The sequence below is a fragment of the Ascaphus truei genome, chromosome 3 (assembly GCF_040206685.1).
Source record: "Ascaphus truei isolate aAscTru1 chromosome 3, aAscTru1.hap1, whole genome shotgun sequence".
Lineage (NCBI taxonomy): Eukaryota > Metazoa > Chordata > Amphibia > Anura > Ascaphidae > Ascaphus > Ascaphus truei.
Window position 1 is genome coordinate 379,045,968 of NC_134485.1, and position 22,090 is coordinate 379,068,057.

The 22,090-nt window shown below is 40.3% G+C and overlaps 1 protein-coding gene across 1 annotated transcript in view; it reads right to left on the reverse strand.

Annotated features, from left to right (window-relative positions):
• Window positions 1-4,274: 4,274 nt before the first annotated feature.
• MPHOSPH8 (M-phase phosphoprotein 8) overlaps window positions 4,275-22,090 on the reverse strand; it is a 45,185-nt gene continuing 27,369 nt past the window's right edge. Inside the window, exons 9-14 of the mRNA XM_075592308.1 lie at window positions 17,126-17,212; window positions 15,718-15,872; window positions 14,560-14,714; window positions 12,065-12,192; window positions 8,385-8,468; window positions 4,275-6,183 (exon numbers count right to left, since the gene is read on the reverse strand). Coding sequence (XP_075448423.1) covers window positions 6,142-6,183; window positions 8,385-8,468; window positions 12,065-12,192; window positions 14,560-14,714; window positions 15,718-15,872; window positions 17,126-17,212 — 651 coding nt within the window. The 3' untranslated portion in view covers window positions 4,275-6,141. The remainder of the gene's footprint in view (window positions 6,184-8,384; window positions 8,469-12,064; window positions 12,193-14,559; window positions 14,715-15,717; window positions 15,873-17,125; window positions 17,213-22,090) is intronic.

Genomic DNA, 22,090 nt, shown 5'->3' on the forward strand with positions numbered 1-22,090 from the left:
GGTTCTTCTGTTCGAAGGCAGTGTTTCGTTTTCTCCGAACATTACATTGTTCCAGAAGTCTTGTGGATCATTTATGTGCCCTTTGGCAAACTTCAGATGGGCAGCAATGTTCTTTTTAGAGACCAGTGGTTTCCTCCTGGCTATTCTACCATGAACACTATACGTGTTCAATCTTGTCAGGAGTGGCTCAGTGAGTAAAGACACTGATTGGCACTGAGATTGAAGCAGGGGAACCTCGTTCAATTCCCAGTGTCAGCTCCTTGTGACCTTGGGCAAGTCACCTTATCTCCCTGTGCCCCAGGCACCATAAACATAGACTGTAAGCTCCATAGGGCAGGGACCTGTGCCTGCAAAAAAAAAAAAGATGTCTCTGTAAAGCGCTACATTAAACTAGCAGCGCTATACAAGAACATGCTATTATTATTGTTCTGATAGTTGAGTCATGAACTCACATTAGCAAAGACGAGAGTGGCTTGGATGTTACTCTGGGATTCCCTGACTTCCTGGATGACTTTGCCGGTTTGTTCTCCGAGAGATTTTGGTGGGACGACTGGTACCGGGTAGTGACTGTGGTCTTGAACGTTCTCCATTTGTATACTATCTGTCTGACAGTGGCTGGGTGGCACCCCAAATCCTTAGAAATGGTTTTCTAACCTTTTCTAGACTGATGAGCACCAATAACTGCTTTTCTGAGGTCCTCAGAGATTTCTTTTGATCGTGGCATTACTTGTTTCCCCACACCTGTATGGTGAAACCAAACTCAAAGTTTCTGATATTTATATAGTGTGGGACCTCCTAAACTCACCCTTGAAGATCTACCTAATTATTTAAAACCAGGGTTTCGCTTACTTTTGCACATACCCAGACTCTTAATTACTCATTGTTTGTCTAATTCATACATCATTTTGTTTCAAGAAACATAGAATTAGTTAATATAAACCCTATTGGATATTTAAAAAAAGACTTTTGATTCAAGAAGGTTATCATGGAAGAACTATGGAATTTCAGTAACTTTTTCTTGCCAATAGTTCTTTAAAAAAAAAAAAAAATTATATATATATATATTAATATATATATATATACATATATAAAAAGCTTGTGAATGTATAATTCTACAGTCTTAACTAAGCTGCAATTGTTTGGTGCTTGGTATAAATCTAAAAATTCTGATTGTGTGCCTAACAAAATGTCCGCCTTTCAACTTTTGTGCTGCAGTCTGTGAAATGCTGCAGCCAATATGTAACATTATATTACACATTATTGTTACAGCTTTCAGAGTAATAGACAGCCTGCTGTTTGGCAACAAAGTATCACAAACATCTGTTGCTCTGTTCCTCTTTTCATACAGGCTCTGAAACACATCTTTTCAATATCTGCCCTTTGGAAGTTGGTACAGCTTTCTTACTTGCTTAAAGAAGCATATGAATAGCACTGTGGATATTTGGAACACAGGCTACATAAAGCTTGGCCCCCTGCAGATGCACTTACTAGAACTCCCTCCTACAGTCTCTGTACGTTCTTCCTACCTACCAATTAGACTAAGTTCCTCGGGGCAGGGACTCCTCTTCCTTAATGTTACTTTTATGTCTAAAGCACTTATTCCCATGATCTGTTATTTATATTATCTGTTATTTATTTGATTACCACATGTATTACTACTGTGAAGCGCTATGTACATTAATGGCGCTATATAAATAAAGACATACAATAGCTTTCTAAATGGTTGCTGTAGCCACCAAAGGATGATCAGTATATATATATAGCATGGAGTTAAAAAAACAAAAAACAAATGCAGACAGTATTATCTAATACTACAGAACTGATTTAAAAATAGATTTTGCTAGAGAACACTGTACTAGGTTCTTGGAACGGAGCAGCCAAGTTTCAACAAAGTATCTGGCTGCTACACCTTCTCTTACTGGGCACCCCACAACTGGAATAATCTACCCGAGACTCTCAAAGTTGCCACCAATCTAAGGCTAAGGCCCCGCTCCCTTCGTCAGCGCTCCCGCACTGCAGACAGGCGGGGCGCTGACATACACAGACCGCGATATGCGGTCTGTAGGGAGCGGGAGGTGGGCGGGAGTGGGGGCGTGGCTTGAGCAGAGGGACCCGCTACTCTCCCCCCCTCCCTCCACGGGCTCGAGCTGCTGATTGAATCACAAGCAACACACACGCACACACACACACACACACGCACACACACACACGCACACCACACTCCTCCCCGCTCCCCGAAGCCTCTCCTCCTCCCGAAGCCTCCCCTCCTCATTGGCTCACAGCCACACCACGTGACGCGTCGAAGCTAGGGATTACAATTCTCTTGTATCCCCTAGCGGCTGACGCGACACAGCGTGTAGTGAGCTGTGCAGCCAGGGGGACAGGGACCGGCTCGGGAGGATTCCCCTGCTGGTGGGGAAAGCCCGTGCAGCCGCCCGCACCGGGTCCCAGCCCTAAGTTCTTTCAAGACTAAAGCTGTCTCACATTTTAATCTGGTCTGTATCTGTTACATATGCCTACAAGATATATTATTTTTAACTGTTCATGCAATGCCTTTATATATTGTATAACCCTGTTCACCTAACAACCATGTATCGGTCATCATAACTCTGTGCCTAGGACATACTTGAAAACGAATAGATAATGTATTACTTCCGGGTAAAACATTTTTATAAATAAATATAAGACGCTTGTTGAAGCTTTTTGCACTTGATGCAGATGGTTAGCCAAGGTTTATGCAGTTTGCTGCTGGTAAATAGATCAGTTTGTGTGCTGATAAATTCTTAACCAATAAATGATTTATAGTGGTATATGCAGTGGTTGACAAATCACCAAAAAATCTACGCGCCACACAAAAAAAATCTACTCGCCACCTAGTACCAAACGTGTGCTGCTTGGGCCAATATTTACTCGCCCGGGGGTTAAATCCACTCACCCGGGGCGAGCAAATGTCTATGCTTGTCGAACACTGGGTACACGTATGTACTCCTCCACAGGAGTATAATTCCCCCATTAGGGTATGTGTAAGGATCAGCTCAGCGCTCTAGCCAGTGTGGGTATAATATAACAATCTAGAGTATAAAGCTTTGATTGTATTACAAAAATTGGAATTTGGTAATCTACAAATAACATTTACATATCTCAAAAAGTTCTAAGTCAATAGATGAGGATGCAGCTCTCTTCCAAGGATCCAACCCAGAAGGTCGAACAACAAACTAGAAGAAATGAAAAGAGCGCGGAGCTCATAGTGAAGACACTTTAATAATTGCACAAGAAAAACGGTTACAAATCACTCACAGACGGCATCCACGGCAGTCTCTCCTGTCTCCTTGTTTACCAGCCCACAGTACGCGCGGTCATCCTCCTTCCAGGTCGTGACGTCAGGTACGCAATCCTTGCGTCGTCCAGGGTGTGGGTTTTATGCAGCAGCATTTAGACTCTCACTAGCAGCTGTGTCTCTGTATGCCTATTAGCTGTGAGTAATTCCTGGACTGTCTACGGCTCACATGGATGCTTGGGTGTCTAATCGCTACCTACCTAGAACCCACCCCCTGGACGATGCAAGGACTGTGTACCACTCCGGCGTCACATGACCTGGAAGGACGACGGCGCAAGCTGTGGGCTGGTAAACAAGATGACGGGAGAGAAACTCTGCAGACTGCCACGGAGGATCCAGTGGAACGTTAAAGCATGAATTCTTACACTCTTGTGCCCAATTACCACGAACGTCTGAGTGCAATTATTAAACAGTCTTCAATATGAGCCTTGAGCTCTCTTTTCATTGTTGCTGGTAAATGTAATACATTCTGCTCCTAGATGCATCATTGTTTCCATACCTAACATTCCATGTAACGCCCCTGAAGTTCATTCATTTGCAAGATGGAGCAAAGTGTATAAATGTATGTTTCATTTTCTTTCTTAATGGTATTAGATGGATGTGAAACACCATTTGTATCAATTTTTATTTAGAATTTCCCTGGACACCCAGACCACAATGTCCATGTTTGTGAAGAAAAGTAACTCAAATAGGGATGAAATAGGAATCCCCTTTTAATGACCAACCAGAACATGAATGAAATATTGAATTTTAAACTTCATTGCTTCTATTTTTTTTTCTAGGTAACCACAATCTCATCCTGGAGAGTTAAAATGGTTATCTAACAAATAGAAGCCATTAACAGAGTATCACGTTCAAAATCAGAATTTGTGCGGATATTCACAAACTTTAGAGAAACGCATAATAAAACCAGACAGAATAAAAAAAAGAAGGCACATTGAGAAATGTGTTACCTTTTGCAGTAACATTTAATGTACAATGTAAGTTTGTTATGTTCATGCATTTTTTTTTTTTTTTTTTTTTTTTTTTTACATGTCCTTTAAAGCAATGTACCAAAACAGAACTGATATACTTGGATACTAATATACAAAAATATAAACTATGGATATTCACATAGGTGACCTGGGTTACTCTATTGGGTAAAAGCTGAACCGTATAGCAAGTTCAAATGTCTGAATCTTGAAATAGACCTTTTCAGTATATTTTATTTTTCAAATAAAGAGTGATTTATATTTTACCAAGAATATAGACAATAGTGCAATCTGAACAAAAACCAAAAAACTTTTTTAAAAGCCTGTATGCAAGCAATGTTCTGGATGTCCCTGTGGTAAATAGTGTATAGTATATTGATTAACTGGCAACATTGCTTCACTGCCAAAATAGGGACTTTTTCCAGGGAGTTCCAAGTAAAACATAATAGACCAACTGTACACTTATCTGCATTGTTATAGAGTGAAAACCGGTATGTTTTTCTATACAATGTGTACAAAGCAACTTAATCCAAAAAGCAAGTGTGTTCTGACTTGATCACTTGTATGTTGTAGTATCAGCCTCGGAAGCGGCATTTACTTATTGCAAAGTGAAAACCATAATGGATAATTTAGCCTTGCCAACAAGCAATGGGCTATTAAAGGAATGAATCCCATTTTGTTGTGGGTTCAAAGTGGGTAGAATTAGATTATTCAATCACCGTCCATCTTGACTGCCTTCACATATTTAATGTAAAGAAAATATTTTCACTAGTCATCCCATAGTTGATTGCATTAAGTATAAGCTGCGTAATAAAATTAGCTCACAAGCTGCAAAATATAGAATACTCCATATGCATTATTCCACATTGTGGAAATATTTCTCAGTCAGTAACTCATTTTTCTGACAAGTCTTCCGAGATGCTAGCATTTTGTGGATACTATGCGAAGATGGTAAAAGCAGATTAAACAATGTTTCTCTTTCTTCCCATGTGTTTTTCAGACTCGCACATCATTTATACAGAGATATGTATTTGTATATAGGTCCAGTGCTCTGGAGTAATAACAGCTAACTTACTTGGCATTTTCTCAGGATAGTTAGTATAACTACTATAGGCCCTTAAGTGACAATTCTGTGAGATACACATTCATACCTATGTGCAGAATAGGGAAGTTATATACCCACTTTCTATTATATGGGTTCCTTTTCCATCGACTTCTTCCTTCCTTGACAACAACATAGCCAAGATTCAGACCCCCGTTTCAATGCTGTAGAATTCCATTTTTTGTCACAGCAACTAGACTGCTGAGAGGAATAAAGCTCCCAACAGTAATAGAACAAAAGTAGTACTGGGATGGAGTGAAAGGTGCTTGATGTGGGGGGGGGGGGGAGGAAAAGGTGGAAGGAGATGGTTAAAAGCAATCATTATGGGTGAGAAGAAAGAGAAGAGTAAAAGGCGGATCATACACACACACTACTGTATAGCAAGCATCCTTACTTTTGGGCCACACCAGTCATGGAAAAACGGTCTCATATTTAATGGGGGAAAAGTCCCACACCACACGAAACTGTCACGACCACTACATTTGCCTTCCACAACAAACGTCTGATCCCACCCACCATACAAGGAAAGAATTACAGTAATGAGTCATCGAGATAAAATACAAATCCACTGTACAAGAAAATAAAAACACAAACAAATTAAATGTATTGCCCCTTCAATGCCTGATCCAGCCACGAGTTTAACATTTTATGTACACAAAATAGGAACAAGGCTCCCACTGGCAATGGTTTAAATATGAAATAATGGGAGGCTTCTGAAAGTCTTCACACACTTATTGTAGCTGAACTCTATACGCACATATTAGCAGTTTCACCTGCAGAAAGAGGAGGGGGGGAAACAAGTTAGTTAAGTATCTGGATAAGGAAAGAAAAACAATTAAAGATAGAGCATACATTTTTTTTTGTTTTTCTAATATTTAGTACAGTATTAATTGTGCAGAATCATTTTTGTATATGAATTTAGTTTTTTCCCCCAAAGCAATGTGTAATTAAATAAAAATGAACTGATTCACCAAGCACAATTATGTAAAAAAGATTAAAAAAATTTTAAAGTGTAATAAAACCAAACGACAAAATATGAATTTGTTGCATATCTTTCTAACTGTCACAAAACTATAAAAGAAAAATTTTTATAGTGATTTGATCTACGAACAAGAGGTATATTGTGATACAAGGGTGATGAACAGCAGTATACAAACTGGTTAAAAGTGTGAAATGAAACTATTATGATAGGACATTCTTGTAATATAAGCTTGATAAGTAATGGAAGATGGAAAACCACACTGGCCATTACTGTAATTTATCTGAGAGAAGACAGTTAAGTTCGTTCAGGGCACAGATGTGTGTATTTTCTTCTATAAAAGTTAGTCAATGTGTACAAACTAACATGCTCTTGGGGTTGAGAAATATAATATAGTGGTGAGTTGTAGGATCTTTTACTATTTACAAAGATTCTTCTAGTCCTTCAAAGCAGAATATACCAGGTGTTATTGTATAGCTCCAGCTTTCTTTGAATAAGCATTGTTCCTTGTAGTACCCACATATAATTAGTTGATAACTTTCCCAGCTTATCCTTTAACAATTAGATACAAATGTTGTACTGCCTTGAAGGATAAGAAAACATTTCAGTAAACAAAATGTCCCTTTAGTCTACGTTATTACATGAAAGTACATGTACAGTATGCATCATCCACATTGTGCAGATATTGCTGTGTCCATAATCAATGTTGTGGTGAAGTCCAACCTCCATGCAACAAGTGTTGGTTAACAAAACATAGAATGTAATGAACAACATGCAGGACTTTTCTGACAAAACAACATCAACCATAGAATAAAAAAAACACAATCATAGTTTAGGTTGAAATATTACTCAATTTTGACATTGTGGAAATGTGTTCCTTTGCACAAGCGAGCCGTAGTTAGCACTCCTTTGGGAAATTACTTAACATTTCTGCTTTGTATGTTAGTACTGTTGGTCCGCGCGCGTGTGCAAGTCTTTGAGACCATTAGACATTTATATTTATCGCAGAAAAACTGTCCTCTCTAAAGGAATGTGAAACTGAAAACTAAATAAACCTGAAATTTTCAGAGAATGCAATATTTTTGTTTTTTATTATTGGGCTCAGGCTGCACAAATCATGTGCATCATTTGAGGTTTCTTTTTATTTCTGTAACAATGAACATGTGTATACTCTGCTCCAGCAGCTTGGAGAATTGACCTGATCCCACCAATAAATCTGACGTGTGAAGAATATCTTGAGCTTGTTAGGAGATGCAGTAAAACAGAAGTTCAAATCTCCTAAATGAAGGAGCCAAGATAGTCTCCTCCCCTCCCCACAACCCTATCCCCCAGGAAATTCCCAAATGGCCAAGGACCTCCACGGAGTCTGAAAATGTGTTGTGTAAAAAAAGGAAAATAAAGCGGTATGCTTCATCTCCACCTTTCAGGTCAACATATTTTTGTTCTACTTCAAAAGGATATATATCTTTACCCTCTGATTTGAACAATATTCAGCCACTCTTATTAAAAGAACAATGTGAAACTTTGGACATTTTACTAGTGAAGGAAAGAATACATTAACATTTATTTGTTAATTATCTGCACAGAAATAACGAGAGAGAACTCTAACATATGGTGCAACAAGAACATTATGTAAGATAGGAAGGGGACCTAATAAGCTATAACTAGCGTTTCGAAGTTTCTGATCAGTCAATCTAAATTAACTAATCATTTTATTATACTCTATTCCATGCCAGTTTTGCCCCTTATCCATAAACCTCAAATGGCTATAAAAAGGTGCGGTAGAAAGTGTGCAATGTATAATTTAGGTTTGAAGATTAGAGTTATTCAGATGTAAGAATACAGAACCGCTCATCATGCATTGGATACAGCGTACATTATAAATACTTTTAGGGATGCTTTCTGTTGCAAATCCATCCGAGTAAATTAAAACGAAATCAGAACTTTTTTTTTAATTCACTGTTTTTGTTTCCTTTCTAGAGAACAAAGACTCACCTTTGCAGCTGGTACTTCTGACAGTCTAATAAAAAGTTTATTAAGGCCAACCACAGGGCTGAAGGAATAAATAAAGTGAGCATCCTATAAGAAAACAGAAAAAGACAGTGTTACTCAATACATTAAAATATTAAACTGCACATCACTGCTGCTACTTTAAATATATTTATAGGGAAGAGTGATTACTGGGGGCCACAACTGTTTCACCGTACACTATATACTAGATATGGAAAAACAATGTAATCATCACATTTAGCCCTTAAGAATGACCATTCTTTATTGACATTTAAGAATACCTTGCTTAAAACAATGATTAGGCCGGGTCCATGCTTAACGCGGCGTGTTAAGTCTGAAGAACTTTATGGCCAAAGCGTGCATCTGCTGGAGGCCTAAATGTCTATGTGATCGTACATTAGTGACTGAGCCACTAATTGAGCCAGCTGTGTTAAAGTAGGGATATCCTGAAAACCTGGCCTGTTTGCGGCCCTCGGGGACTGGAGTTTTGACATGCTTGCTGTACGGTATAAGCCTCCGTATGCTCCTTCACTATCCAATGACTTATTGTTGCCTTAGAGGTGGTAATGTTTTAGACATCTCATAACGTCCAACATCTGACATCTGTTTGTCATTTACTGGATTTGGACAAAAACAATGGTAGGATCATTTCCTGGTTCAGATGAAAAACAGATTACCTTTGACAGAAACTGCCGTACTGGCCTAAGGACCGCCTTATCCTGATGAAAGGTTAAGAAGGGATCTTTAACGGATGCACGCAACTCGGTGGTTCTGCACGCTGATATTACGGCCACCAAGAACAGTCTTTAGAGTAAGATCCATATTTTAGGACTACAAAAGAGGTTCAGGAGGGGGGAAGGGGGGGAACTGTGAAAGCCTCTAGCACCATCAGCAAATCCCAGGAGGGAACAGGATTTTGGAACTATGATTTATGTCTATAATAGCACAGTAATAGCACAGAAAGTGCCTTGCACCATAGGCAAAATATATTCCAAATACTGTAATATACCCTAGATGTGGTTGCTTTTCTTGCTGCCATTAGTTTGTATGACCCGCCGAGATATTACTCTTTCAGCAGCTGGCTCCTCTCACCCATCAAGTTGTCAAAGAACCATTTCTCCATATTTGGGTGCTGAACCAAGCCTTGAGATAGGTCTGCTGATACCTGTAACCGCCATAGCTGCACTTATAACCGCCATAGCTACAGGAACAAAGTTTTGCGAGGCCAGAATGGTATTGCTACGACATCCACTTTGTCCCTTATTTTCCTTAGAACCCTTGGAATGAAGGGTATTGGAAGGATTATATAAACCAATTGGAAAGATCATGTGAAAGAGAGGGCGTCGAAGTGCTTCTGGATTAAATGCTTGAGCAGAATTTTGTTACTTCGTTGTTTTAAGGTGGAGGCCATGAGGTCTATTTGCGGAAGACCCCACTTCTGCACGAGTGGCGCGAAGATATAATCTGCAAGCACCCATTCTCCTGGGTTTATAGTTTTCCAACTCAGGAAAAATGCTCTCCAATTGCTTTTCCCTGGAATATGTCGTTAAGTCCTCCAAGTGTTTCTCTGCTCAGCTGAAAATGGAAAGTGTGCCGCAGGCTTAGACTTCTTGTTCCGCCTTAATTCTTGATACACATAACTGTAAGTATGTAGATCTTTATTTATATAGCGCATTATTGTACATAGCACTTCACAGCAGTAATACACGTGACAATGTAACAATTGTCAGGTGCAATATTTACAAACTAAATATGTTAAAAATTTAAATATTGCACCTGAGGAAGGGAGATTCCCGAAACGTTGTGCCTTTGCAACCTGCAAATAAAACTATTTATTATGCTATAATGTCTGGTGTAAGACTATTACAGCGGTGAGCAAACTGGGGGTTTTCTGGAGAGGGTGCGGTTAGTTGCAGAGGTCCTGCGCTCTTCGCCAAGGCATTTAAATTAAATGCCGGGGGATCGCGTGAGGCCTTTGCAACTAATCTTACCTTGATTCTGAAGGCTGCTACGACGCATCGCCATGGCAACGCGGGTGGCGTGACGTCATGTGACCCCATGGTGTCATTTGACAGTGACAAGAGGTGAGGTGGAGTGAGCACGGGGGGGAGAAGGCAAGGGGGGCGCAACTCTAATAGTTTGCGCCCCCCCGCTTTATTAGAATAGTGCGGCAAGAAGATATCCAAGATCTTTGCTATAAGGTTTTCAGAATATTTGTAAAATAAAAACCTTGACAGGTTGAGAGACTAAAAGGTAATGTGAACTGAAAGTGGCCTTGATCCAATGTGAACCGTAGGAATTTCTGGTGTGTCCTGGCAATAGGTATGGGGCAGTAAGTTTTCAGGTCAGACACCGTTTAGTTTCCGGGTCCACAGCAGCAATCAGCAAATTCAGAGATTCCATTCTGAATATCTGTTTCCTGAGGAATGTGTTGACTCTTTCAGATCCAGCACTGCCACGAAGGCAGCATTTTTCTTCTGTACAAGGAAGGATTAATACATTCCTTGTCCTCGCTGATTCAATGGTACTGGCCCTGTAGCCCCGTTGTGCAATAATTATTTAACTTTGGTGGACCCGAGTTGCCTTGGATTCTTGGAATACTTCACATATAAAACCAGCATTTCCTGGGAATTTTCAGAAAGTAACCCTTGGAAATTATACGGAGAACCCAGGAGTCTGGTGGATTGAGGCCAAATCTTCTGAAAATACTCGTGTCTCCCCCCCCACAATTGATGGTTGTGCTCCCTCATCTCCCGAATATCTCCCTCTGTTCCTATATGGAGGTACCATAACCGCTTGGGGACAGAAAGACATTGCTCTGCCTGCCTCTCCAAGCCAACGATCTTGAATAAGATCTTCCTGGTCTGTAGGATCTCATATCCCTGAAAGCCATTCTATATGTCTTTTCCAGGGTCACTTGTAAATCTTCTCATTCTTCTTTCCTAAGGCACAAATATATGATGAAGACGTCATTTTAGTGCGTCGAAACGCGTTGAGTGTGACCCTGAGACGGAGAGAGAACATTGAGCCTGTGACGTCATCTCCAACCGGCCGGAATTCCGGAAGTGACGTGACGGCTGTTCGAGACACAGTCGGGTGGCGTGCAGCAGTAGCAGTGATCGGATGATCGAATGATTACCTACTCCCTATGCTGTTAATCCTTTTGGATCCTATAAGCCTTTAATTCATTCGTTTGTGGATAAAAGTGTTTTGTTTTATCCCTGTGTTTGTCTCTGCTTAAAATCTCAACTCCTCTTGTGGTTTAAACCATCTTGGTTGGTTATATGTGTTATAGCCTTCCTATCCAGATTTCTAATTTTCTTAGAAACCACTTCATTGTGCTTAACAGTTTTACACTATGTAGATCTTGTTTTTATTTTAAGGTACAACCGCTCCCCTGGTTTTTCCTGTGCAAAAATATATATGTGATAGAGTGCCGGATGGGCCACAGCACTCTGCCCCAAGGCTTTTTTGGCACTCAAAGGGCTATTTTAAAAATAAAATAAAAAGTTGTATGGCATTTACTGAAGGAATTTTACTGTATATTATTTTCTTGGAGGAAAACATTTTTTTGCCATTAGTATAAATTAAACATTTTCTTTGTTGAGCAACTAACTGAACACATTAATACAAATACCAGGTTAAAGATGAATGTAAACACTTACCAAAAATACTGGGAGCTGGAATTTGTCATTTAACACTACAGCCTGCACACTACATGGTCCACATAGCCGAACAACCACTTCTTTACCAAAGAAGTTTGCATGAAACACAAACAGAAGGATTCCTGATCCTGTTAAATAGAAGTAAGCAAAATAGTTAACTTCAGTCAGATTCAGAAATCTAGGACCACCACCGCACCCGCCACCCCATTTAAAAAGATTTAAAAAGGTCTTCCATAAGTTATGATACTTGAACCAACCAAACAATTCTTCATACACGAAATGAAACTGCTTGACATTGAGCACTATTGCAAAGTTTGCCGTTTGGACAAGCACGCCCAAATCCGTCTCCATCAAGGACTGACCTAATTTCGTCCCATTGGATTTTCAGGTAGCATATGTTATGCAAAGCTCTTGATCTTAACTTTATCTGCATTTACTTGCCCGAGCTTTCAGTTTATCAAAGTCCTTCTGTAGAGAAATTACATCCTGCTCCAATTTTACTAATTTAATGAAGCAGTCCCACCCAACTGACCCCCCCCCCCCAACCCTCTTTGTGCAGCGCTTTTGAAACTTCACAGGCCGCTTTGTGCACAAATGGAAAACAAATCTGTACAATATAATTTAAAAAATCGATGAAGACCTATCCTTGTTGTCTATTAAAAGTTGTTATAGCCTGGAAACCAAAAAATATACTTCTCCAGAACTAATATGGCTATGAGAACTACATTTAAAAATGTTTAAAGACAGAAAAACAGAATACTTAAGTAATAATCCCTGAACAGGGTATTACTGGCCAATAATGCCCTGGCAGGAAGAATTGAAGGCCCGAGGCGAAGCCGAGGGACTTTAACCCAGCCAGGGCATTATTGGCGAGAAACGCCCTGTTCTTTAGGGATTATTACTATTATAGGCTAAATGTAGACTTTTTTTTTATTACTTTTTTCAAAAAAATATACTTTTGTAGTCATTGATTTTTATCAGCATTGACTACATTCTTATGCTTTTACTGCAAGTTTATTAAAAGGAAATTGTACATACAGCCCCCTCTATTTACACACAAAAGCACACAAACACACAAACACAGCTGTGACACACACACTGCAGCCCCCCTCCACAACACACCCCCCCAACACACACTGCAGCCCCCCTCACCAACACCCCCAAAACACACACACACACACACCCCAGCAGCCCCCCTCTACACCCACTGCAGCCCACCTCTAAACCCACACACTGCAGACCCACACGCAACACACTCTGCACCCCTTCTCCAACCACAAAACACACACTGCAGCCCCCCTCTACACCCACAACACACACAGCAGATATACCAACAAAAAAAGACTGCTGCCCCCACAACACACACTAATAAAAACACTCTGCTGGCCCCCTTTATACCCACAAAACACACCACAGACACAAACCTTTCCCCTCACTCTCCTGTGCGGAGCTCTCTGCAGGCAGGGTGGGGGAGGAGTCAGTGCCTTGCTTCTGCCTCCAGTCCAAACACCTCCCCTGTCTAAGAGCTAATCTCACTCTTTGTGAATGAGAACTGAAAGCCGATTGGCTGAAAAACTTGGCAGGGTGCCAAAAATTCTGGGCCATTACTGATTGGATAATGCCCGGAATTTTAACCAGAAAGCAGGGATTTCAATAATGCCTGGAATTTACCAGCTTTAGCCTATAATGTAAAACGCAAGAAAAATCCCAACTAGAGGAATGCACTATTATATACAATATTTGTTTTCTGAACATGGCAATGTTATTGATCTATTTTGTAAAAAAAATTCTGAAGATATTTTGCAATCTGTAATGTAAACATGTTTTCCTGCAGTTATATTACATGTAATTTCTCAGATGTCCAAGTGGAAATGGGGAGCGCTGGTATATGTGGAAATAAACAAACATACAATAGTGCAATATGTCTGGTGATTTTAAGGTAGTCAATTCCTCCCAAATCCAATGAAATTTGTCCTCACAAATGTCTATTTCTTTAAGTGTGCATAAAGGTATCTTTATACTGATGTACCATGCGTTTTCCACAGGTAAATGTAAGCAGGGAACGCAGGTTACCGGGTGGGACATGGTGCCAGATCAAATAAGGCATTTTGATCAATAGATCGACGCTCCAGTTTCCAGACGTTTTAACTACCTTAAAATCACCAGACATATTGCACTATTGTATGTATGTATGTATGTTTCCACATATACCTGCGCTCCCCATTTCTACTTGGACATCTGAGAAATTACAAGGATTGAGAACGTAATCCACTTCTGGGTTGAAGTCGTATACCTGATATATATATATTTTTTTCACTTATGTCACCACTAATATTTTGATGCACGTTGATAACGATTTAGGCACTATATATTTTTTTCCCTTACTGCATATCTTATTTTAAGAATCACGGATTAGATCCAAGCGCCACTTGGAGGATAAACACATTCTTGCACTAAATATTACATGTAATATATACATGGACTAGTTGGTTTACCTTCAGGTATATTATATGGAGGTTTGTAGGTAAAATCCAAAGAAAAATCTGGTCCCTCACAGAGTCTGTGACAAGCAATTGGAAAAATAGGTTCCAGTAGCACAAGGCGAGTCTCAAAGTAATCCCTTATTGCATCTCCAACCACTCTGGAAAGCCTAAAGCAAAACAAAATAAATATGAAACACAATTTGTATAGATATAAACTGGCAATCAGCCAAAAAAATAAATGAATCCCAAATGTGCTTATGGGACTCTGAAAATCTGCTAAACCTGTAAATGGCTCTATACCCTGCTCACTTGTGTGTTCATATTTAACTAATAAAGTGAAAGATGCTTATTCAGGGTAAACAGCCACTTCAGCTCCGAAGGAAGTTAACATTTATTTCATGAATTGCAATTAAGAGGACAAAATATGTTGCCCAATTCCTCCAGGAAACCTCAGTGGGGTCTGGTTAAAGATCCACATGTGTCAGATAAAGCCATGATGCTGCAACTGTTGAAGCTTTGTACACTAAGAATCAGATAAATGTACTAATACCCACACGTAAACAAAGAACGCACCATACAAAGAGGATAATCAAGACACTTTCTAATTAGTTGGTACACCCCCTAAAACTCTAAGCGTGGCAGGACTTACAAATATCTTAAGCTTAAAGCTGCAGACCAAGCAATATTCTACATGTGTTTTTTTAATCAATCAGTTCTGTACTATGAGAAAATACTCGTAGCATTAACAAAAATAAAAATAAATAAAACACAACTCAATGACATTTATGTATTTTAATGTAACAAGCATTTTTGTTTCTATAGCAACTATTTACAAAGTCACACCCCCATCCTCTTCTAAAACAGGCTCTGGCACACCCCTTTTTGAACCCTGCCCTCTCTAGCAGCGCACCAATTGTATCTAACGACTGCCTGGTCACATGATCTTTCCACAGAACTTTGCATCTTTGGTCCTCTTTTGCTGACTGCCATTTAGTTAACCCACGAGTCGAATCTTCACCGATCAATCAGCAACTTAGCTAATTACTTATTGTGTGGATTGTATTGGTGCACATATCAAAGGGGGGGGGGGGGAGAAGAAGCATGGACTGCTGCTTTAAAGTCATACCAAATCCCTGATAAATACAAAAGTTGTGGAAATGAAATACTTACGTTTCCAAATGGTTTTTAAGCAGCTCAAATAGCTGCACATTATTGCTCTGCTTAGCAAATTGTATGGCACTGCCCATGTGCTTTGACAGTACATTACAGTCAGCGCCATGTTCTATCAAGAGACGCACAATATCAGAATTTCCTCTTTTACAAGCCTAGAGAAGAAAGAATAATTATTTTGTTATATATAGATGTTCACTTCTACCCAACTGAGTCATAAAATCCCAGTTTGTATACTGTTATAAAATCAATACAATTGGGACTTTTAGAATGTCGAACAATTAAGTCAACAATTCAACGTTTAAGGAAAGAGAACTTGAAGTCATATGTGTAAGTGAATCAATTCTACTGTTTCCTGAGGCTGTAGAATTGTAAGTGGAGGGTTAAGAATGGGTGAGAAAGTCGACAAAGTGTGAGATGATGCAAAGGGGAGCAAACAGTCATACATAAACTTCATGATGGGAAAGCCTGTCATAAAGTTGTGTTTTTTTTATTGTAAGTCTCCAACACAGAAAGATCAAGCTTTTCTAACAAAGGCTACTACATAGTTTCTGGAAGGTGTCTTAGGAAAAACAGACCTGTTAATGATCGTTTCCACCATCATGAAACACACAAACACTGGTAAGTGCATAATTAAACAATGTACATGCCAGCGGCCCATAAAATCAAAGTACAGCTTAACCCAGTATAGCGCGATCCGCTACAACGCAGATCCGCTTAGAACGTAGTCTGAGCATGGCTCCTGCTTTAAAAAAACACCTCCAAGGTTCTTTTTTTTTTAAATTTAATTTTTTTTAATTACAACATTCAATGCTTTATTGCCAACAGAGACACAGAGACACAGAGACACAGAGACACAGAGACACAGAGACACAGAGACACAGAGACACAGAGACACAGAGACACAGAGACACAGAGACACAGAGACACAGAGACAGTACTGTGCAGTAGAAGTTAAGTTTGTTCATAGAGTCAATGACATCACACCAATCCTATGGTGTAGCAGCTACATAATTGCTACAAGTGTATGAAGAAGGGTCATGGGTTTGATACCTGCATGGTATGGTAAAATTATTAGTGATGGGGGGAGGTGTATGTGTGTATGCATGCATGTATGTATGCATGCATGTCCGTTAGCAATAAAGCATTGTATATTATAATAAAACAATAAAAAACCTTGGAGATGTGCGCCGCACACGTGGACGCAGCCTGATGAAGCAGGGAGACGAGAGAGCTGCATATTCCGGGTAAGTCCTCGCGCGTTAGCCATTTCGCGATCCCGGTTATAACGCGGTCTCATTATGTGGACCCCGAGCACTGCGTTATAATGGGGTTCAGCTGTACTCTGATCTTTTGCCGCACCAACGGCAACTTCTAAAAATGACTGAACAGGAAACAAACGTTTTACCTTCATCAATGCAGTTTCACCAGTGGTCTGCTGCACATTCACATAAGCACCAGCTTCCAAAAGAATGGCTACTGTTGCTAAATAATTCTAAGGGGGAAAAAAATAATTACGAATGCTTTTAGCTACAGATAAATATAAGGGTATGAGTCTGGTTTAACTTTAGCAATATATGAGCATAGATGTTCTAAACCAGCGTTGCGCAAAGTGGGGGGCGCACTGTGGTTACAGAGGCCCCACGCTCTTCCCCAAGGCATTTAAATTAAATGCCAGGGAAGCCCGAGGCCTCTGTAAATTTCTCATACCTGGTCTGAGCTACCACTTAGGCGACACGTCGCCATGACAACGCGACGTCACAACATCATATGATGCCGCGAGCTCAGAGCCGGGAAGGGGGGCAGGAGCAGGGGGGAGAGCTGACGGGGGGGTGGGGGAGGGGGCACAAACAGAAAAGTTTGCGCACCCCTGTTCTAAACTGTTGAATATATATATATATATATATATATATATATATATATATATATATATATATATATATATATATATATATATATATAATATAAAATAAAAACACAATCTAATGCAAAACACTCAAAGATGATAACCATATATGGTACAGCAATTTGTCAGGCTTAAATTGCTGTTTTACAAAATAACACCTGCACACAAAAAGATGAAACAAAAAAAGAATAGCAATTGTACTGAAGCTTATGCTCGAGAGGCTATAGAAATATAGGTTCACAAAATAAAATCAAAGGAAGCAAAATGTAAGTGAGAAAGGTTGTCACTGCATGCGATTACATCTCCAGCCCCCACCCCGTACTTTGCTTTTAATGGTGGTTAACGATCTCCTCAGCCCCCCCCCCTCACTTCCCCCCTTTTCATACAGCTGTAAAAACAGAAAAAGAACCCCCCCCCCCCAAAAAAAAAAGGTTTCACTTGTAAAGTGAGACGAGCCAAACTGCTTCAAGGAAAACAGATCCGGGTCGCACGGGTAAAACAGCATTTATTATACATTTATTTACCACGTTTACTTGAAACAAAATTACATTTAGAATACTTTAATTCAAATGAACTAATTTCCTAATCATCTCAGTACCTAAATGAGAGGTATTACACCTCTTTTCATCATCATACCTCCCCCAGCACCGTCCTCCTCAACATCATATCTCCTCCCCCCACCTTCATTATCATATAGAGGGTGGGAGCGAACCAAAGCCATGGCGGGCTGCACAGCGAGTCCTGGCGAGCTGTATGTTGTGCAGGCCTAATCTAAAGCATATTTTAATTGCCTTACTTTAGTATGAACCACCTCTGTTAGGAGGTTTTTCCATGAATCCACTCAGATCACTGCTTAACACCTACTTGGGAACACAGAAAGTGACTGCAAATCAGAACTGTGTGGACAACCTACACTGCCACCCTCCTATACGCTGTGAAACCTCAGATCCCATTACATATTGTGTTTTTTTCATATTTAGAATAATATTGTGTCTATCTCAAGCATTATTTCATTCCCTTTACGGTATTGGACTGTACCACCTTTTTTGGGAAATTACTCTGAATCCACCACATCTTTCTGTGAAGTACTGCCTCACATTTGGCAGATGAGGTTTAATACAGATAAACGTAGAGTTATGCATTTGGGAAGCAAGAATAAACAGGCGATTTACAATTTAAAAAGGGAATATATTAAGGGAATCCTTGGAGAAGGATTTAGGAGTGCTTGTAGACAGCAGGCTTAGCAATAGTGTCCAAAGTCATGCAGTAGCTGCAAACGAAAGGTGAGGGGTACAATGGTTTGTACACCAAAAGAAATTCACTCAAATGCACACTACCCAAACTTTAAAATGTAACCTTTAATAGTTAATACTTAAAACATATATTACCAATTTGAAAATGTGATAACGTTAAAAAATAAATTAAATAAAGTAACTAGTGCAAATAAGCAGTCTCTAATGTTTTGTCCCTGAGGAAGCTCCGTAGTAGGAGGGAAACGCGCGTTGGACGCGTGCTGATGTCAGTCCCCTTCATGGGGTTGTTTTAATACAGTATCTGTCAGCCGTTCATTAGATTAGCCATATATAAATATTAGGGCAGTGGCCAGGCAGGACTTGCTGCATTAGTTTAAGTCCTGATCAGGAGGCCATATTAATAGCCCTCATGGTGCGTATTATCTACTAGGCTCATCAATGAAGTAGTGGGCTTGTTTGCTCACTCCGGCTGTGTGCACCCTAGCAGTCTCCTATTTTCCAGTTTTAATAATATACTGGAACATTCAAACATTAGAGACTGCTTATTTGCACTAGTTACTTTAATTTATTTTTTAACGTTATCACATTTTCAAATTGGTAATATATGTTTTAAGTATTAACTATTAAAGGTTACATTTTAAAGTTTGGGTAGTGTGCATTTGAGTGAATTTCTTTTGGTGTACAAACCATTGTACCCCTCACCTTTCCTGATTCACTTCAGTTCACAGTTGCACCTACTTTTCATTATCAGTTGAATTTATTACTATTATAATTTCTCAACACATTTAGTATGGTTTAGTTCAGGGGGGCGCAAACTTTTTTCCCTGCGCCCCCCTGCCGGCAGTCCCCTCACTCCCGCACCCCCCCCCAACCCCAACTTACCCGCGCTCCGGCGTAATGACGTCACGTTGCCATAGCAACGTGACGTCACATGACCTCGCAGCGTCATTTTGACGCCGCGTTGCCATGGCGACGCAGGGCGGAAGCCGCCGGAGCCACGGTAAGTTAGGTTTACAGAGGCCCTGCAGCTCCCCCGGCACTTAATTTAAGTGCCTTCGGGAAGCGCGCGGGGCCTCTGTAAACCCCGCGCCCCCCGTTGGCAGTGTCGCGCCCCCCTGGGGGTCGCGCCCCACAGTTTGCGCAAAGCTGGTTTAGTTGATCACTCCCTTACTCCCTTCTGTGTAGATGCAAAGGCAAAAAAGATCTTACCTCGCATTAAACAGGTAATGGATGGAAGGGAAGTAAACATAATTATGCCCCTTTATAAAGCACCACACCTTGAATATGGAGAACAATTTGGGGCACCACTCCTTAGAAAAGACATTATGGAACTAGAGAGTACAGAGAAGAGCCACCAAATTAATAAAAGGGATGGACAATATAACTTATGAGGAGGCGCTAGCTAAATTAGATTTATTTACATTAGAAAAGAGGTGTCTATGAGGGGATATGATAACTATATACAAATATATTCGGGGACAATACAAGGAGCTTTCAAAATAACTATTCATCCCATGGGCAGTACAAAGGACACTGGGTCATCCCTTAAGGTTGGAGGAAAGGAAATTTCACCAGCAACAAAGGAAAGGCTTCTTTACAGTAAGGGCAGTTAAAATGTGGAATTCATTACCCATGGAGACTGATGGCAGATACCTTAGAATATCTTCAAAAACAGGTTGGACGTCTTTTTAGAAAGGGAAGGTATACAGGGATATACCAAATAAGTAAACATGGGAAGGATGTTGATCCAGGGAGTAATCTGACGGCCAATTCTTGGAGTCAGGAAGGAATTTACTTTTGCCCTTATGAGAGATCATTGGATGATATGACACTGGAGTTTTTTGTTTGCCTTCCTCTGGATCAATATACTTTAAGTACAAACATAGGATAAAGTATCTGTCGTCTAAATTTAGCATAGTTTGAACTTGATGGATGCATGTCTTTTTTCAACCTCATCTATTATGTAACTATGTAACATTTCCCATGATACATCATACCTGAAGAGCTCATTCTGCATAAAATCACTTTATCAATTATGTCTTAACTAATCACTAGGTCTAAGATGGATTAAGCCCAAACATACACCACAAAAGACAGAGAAAAATTGTGCTCGAATTCTAGGGGTGCTGTATGCTACCTGAGATTTTACAAGAATAACAAAAAATGTACGAGTGTGTACACAGTGCATAGAGAAAAGTGATCCCTTAATGGTGCTCTACTCCAGGGGGGCGCAACATTTTTTCCCTGCTCCCCCCTGCTGGCTGTCCCCTCACTCCCGCGCCCCTCCCCCCCCAACTTACCCACGCTCCGGCGTAATGACGTCACGTTGCCATAGCCTCAATACACGTGTATGCAGATGTCACAATCCTATATGCACACAGCCATAGCCTCTCTGACCTTCAACACATACTTCAGTCTGACTTTTTGAGACTCAAAAACTGGATTTCCCAAAACAAACTGTTTTTAAACACTGACAAGACTGTAACAATGGTATTTGGGACCAAGACTAAATTTGTAAAGCTTCCAGTGACTGAGCTCCTGATTAGAACCAACGCTAACACCACCCTAACACCTGTCACTAGTTTTAAATACCTGGGCTTATGGTTTGACTCCCACTTAACATTCGGGATGCACATTGATACCCTGACAACCAAGACCTATGCCAAACTAGGGGTACTTTAGAGGAACAAATCCTCCCTAAGTCTCCTGGTCAGAAAGCGTATCGCACAGCAGATGCCAATGCCAATTATTGACTATGGAGACATAGTATATGGCTCGGCTCCTCAAACCCACCTTAGCAAACTTGTCACCCTCTACAATTCAATTTGTCGTTTTGTTCTCCAATGCAACTACAACACACATCACTGCGAAATGCTCAAAGAACTAGATTGGTCAACACTAGAGTCTAGGCGCAAAGTTCACCTTTCCTGTCTTGCCTTTAAATTCTTCATGGGCAAGCTACCCAGCTACCTGAACAAGCTTCTCACCCCTACCACTTGCAGCACTTATCACCTGAGATCAGACTCCAAAAGACTATTCATGGTCCCACGGCTCAACAAAGTATCCGGACGTTCCTCCTCCTTCCGTGCACCCCAAAACTGGAACAACCTACCAGAGACTCACATCCACCACCAGTTTAAGTTCTTTCAAATCTAAGGCTGTCTCACATTTTAACCTGGTCTGTAACTGTTTCATACGCTCATAATATATATTT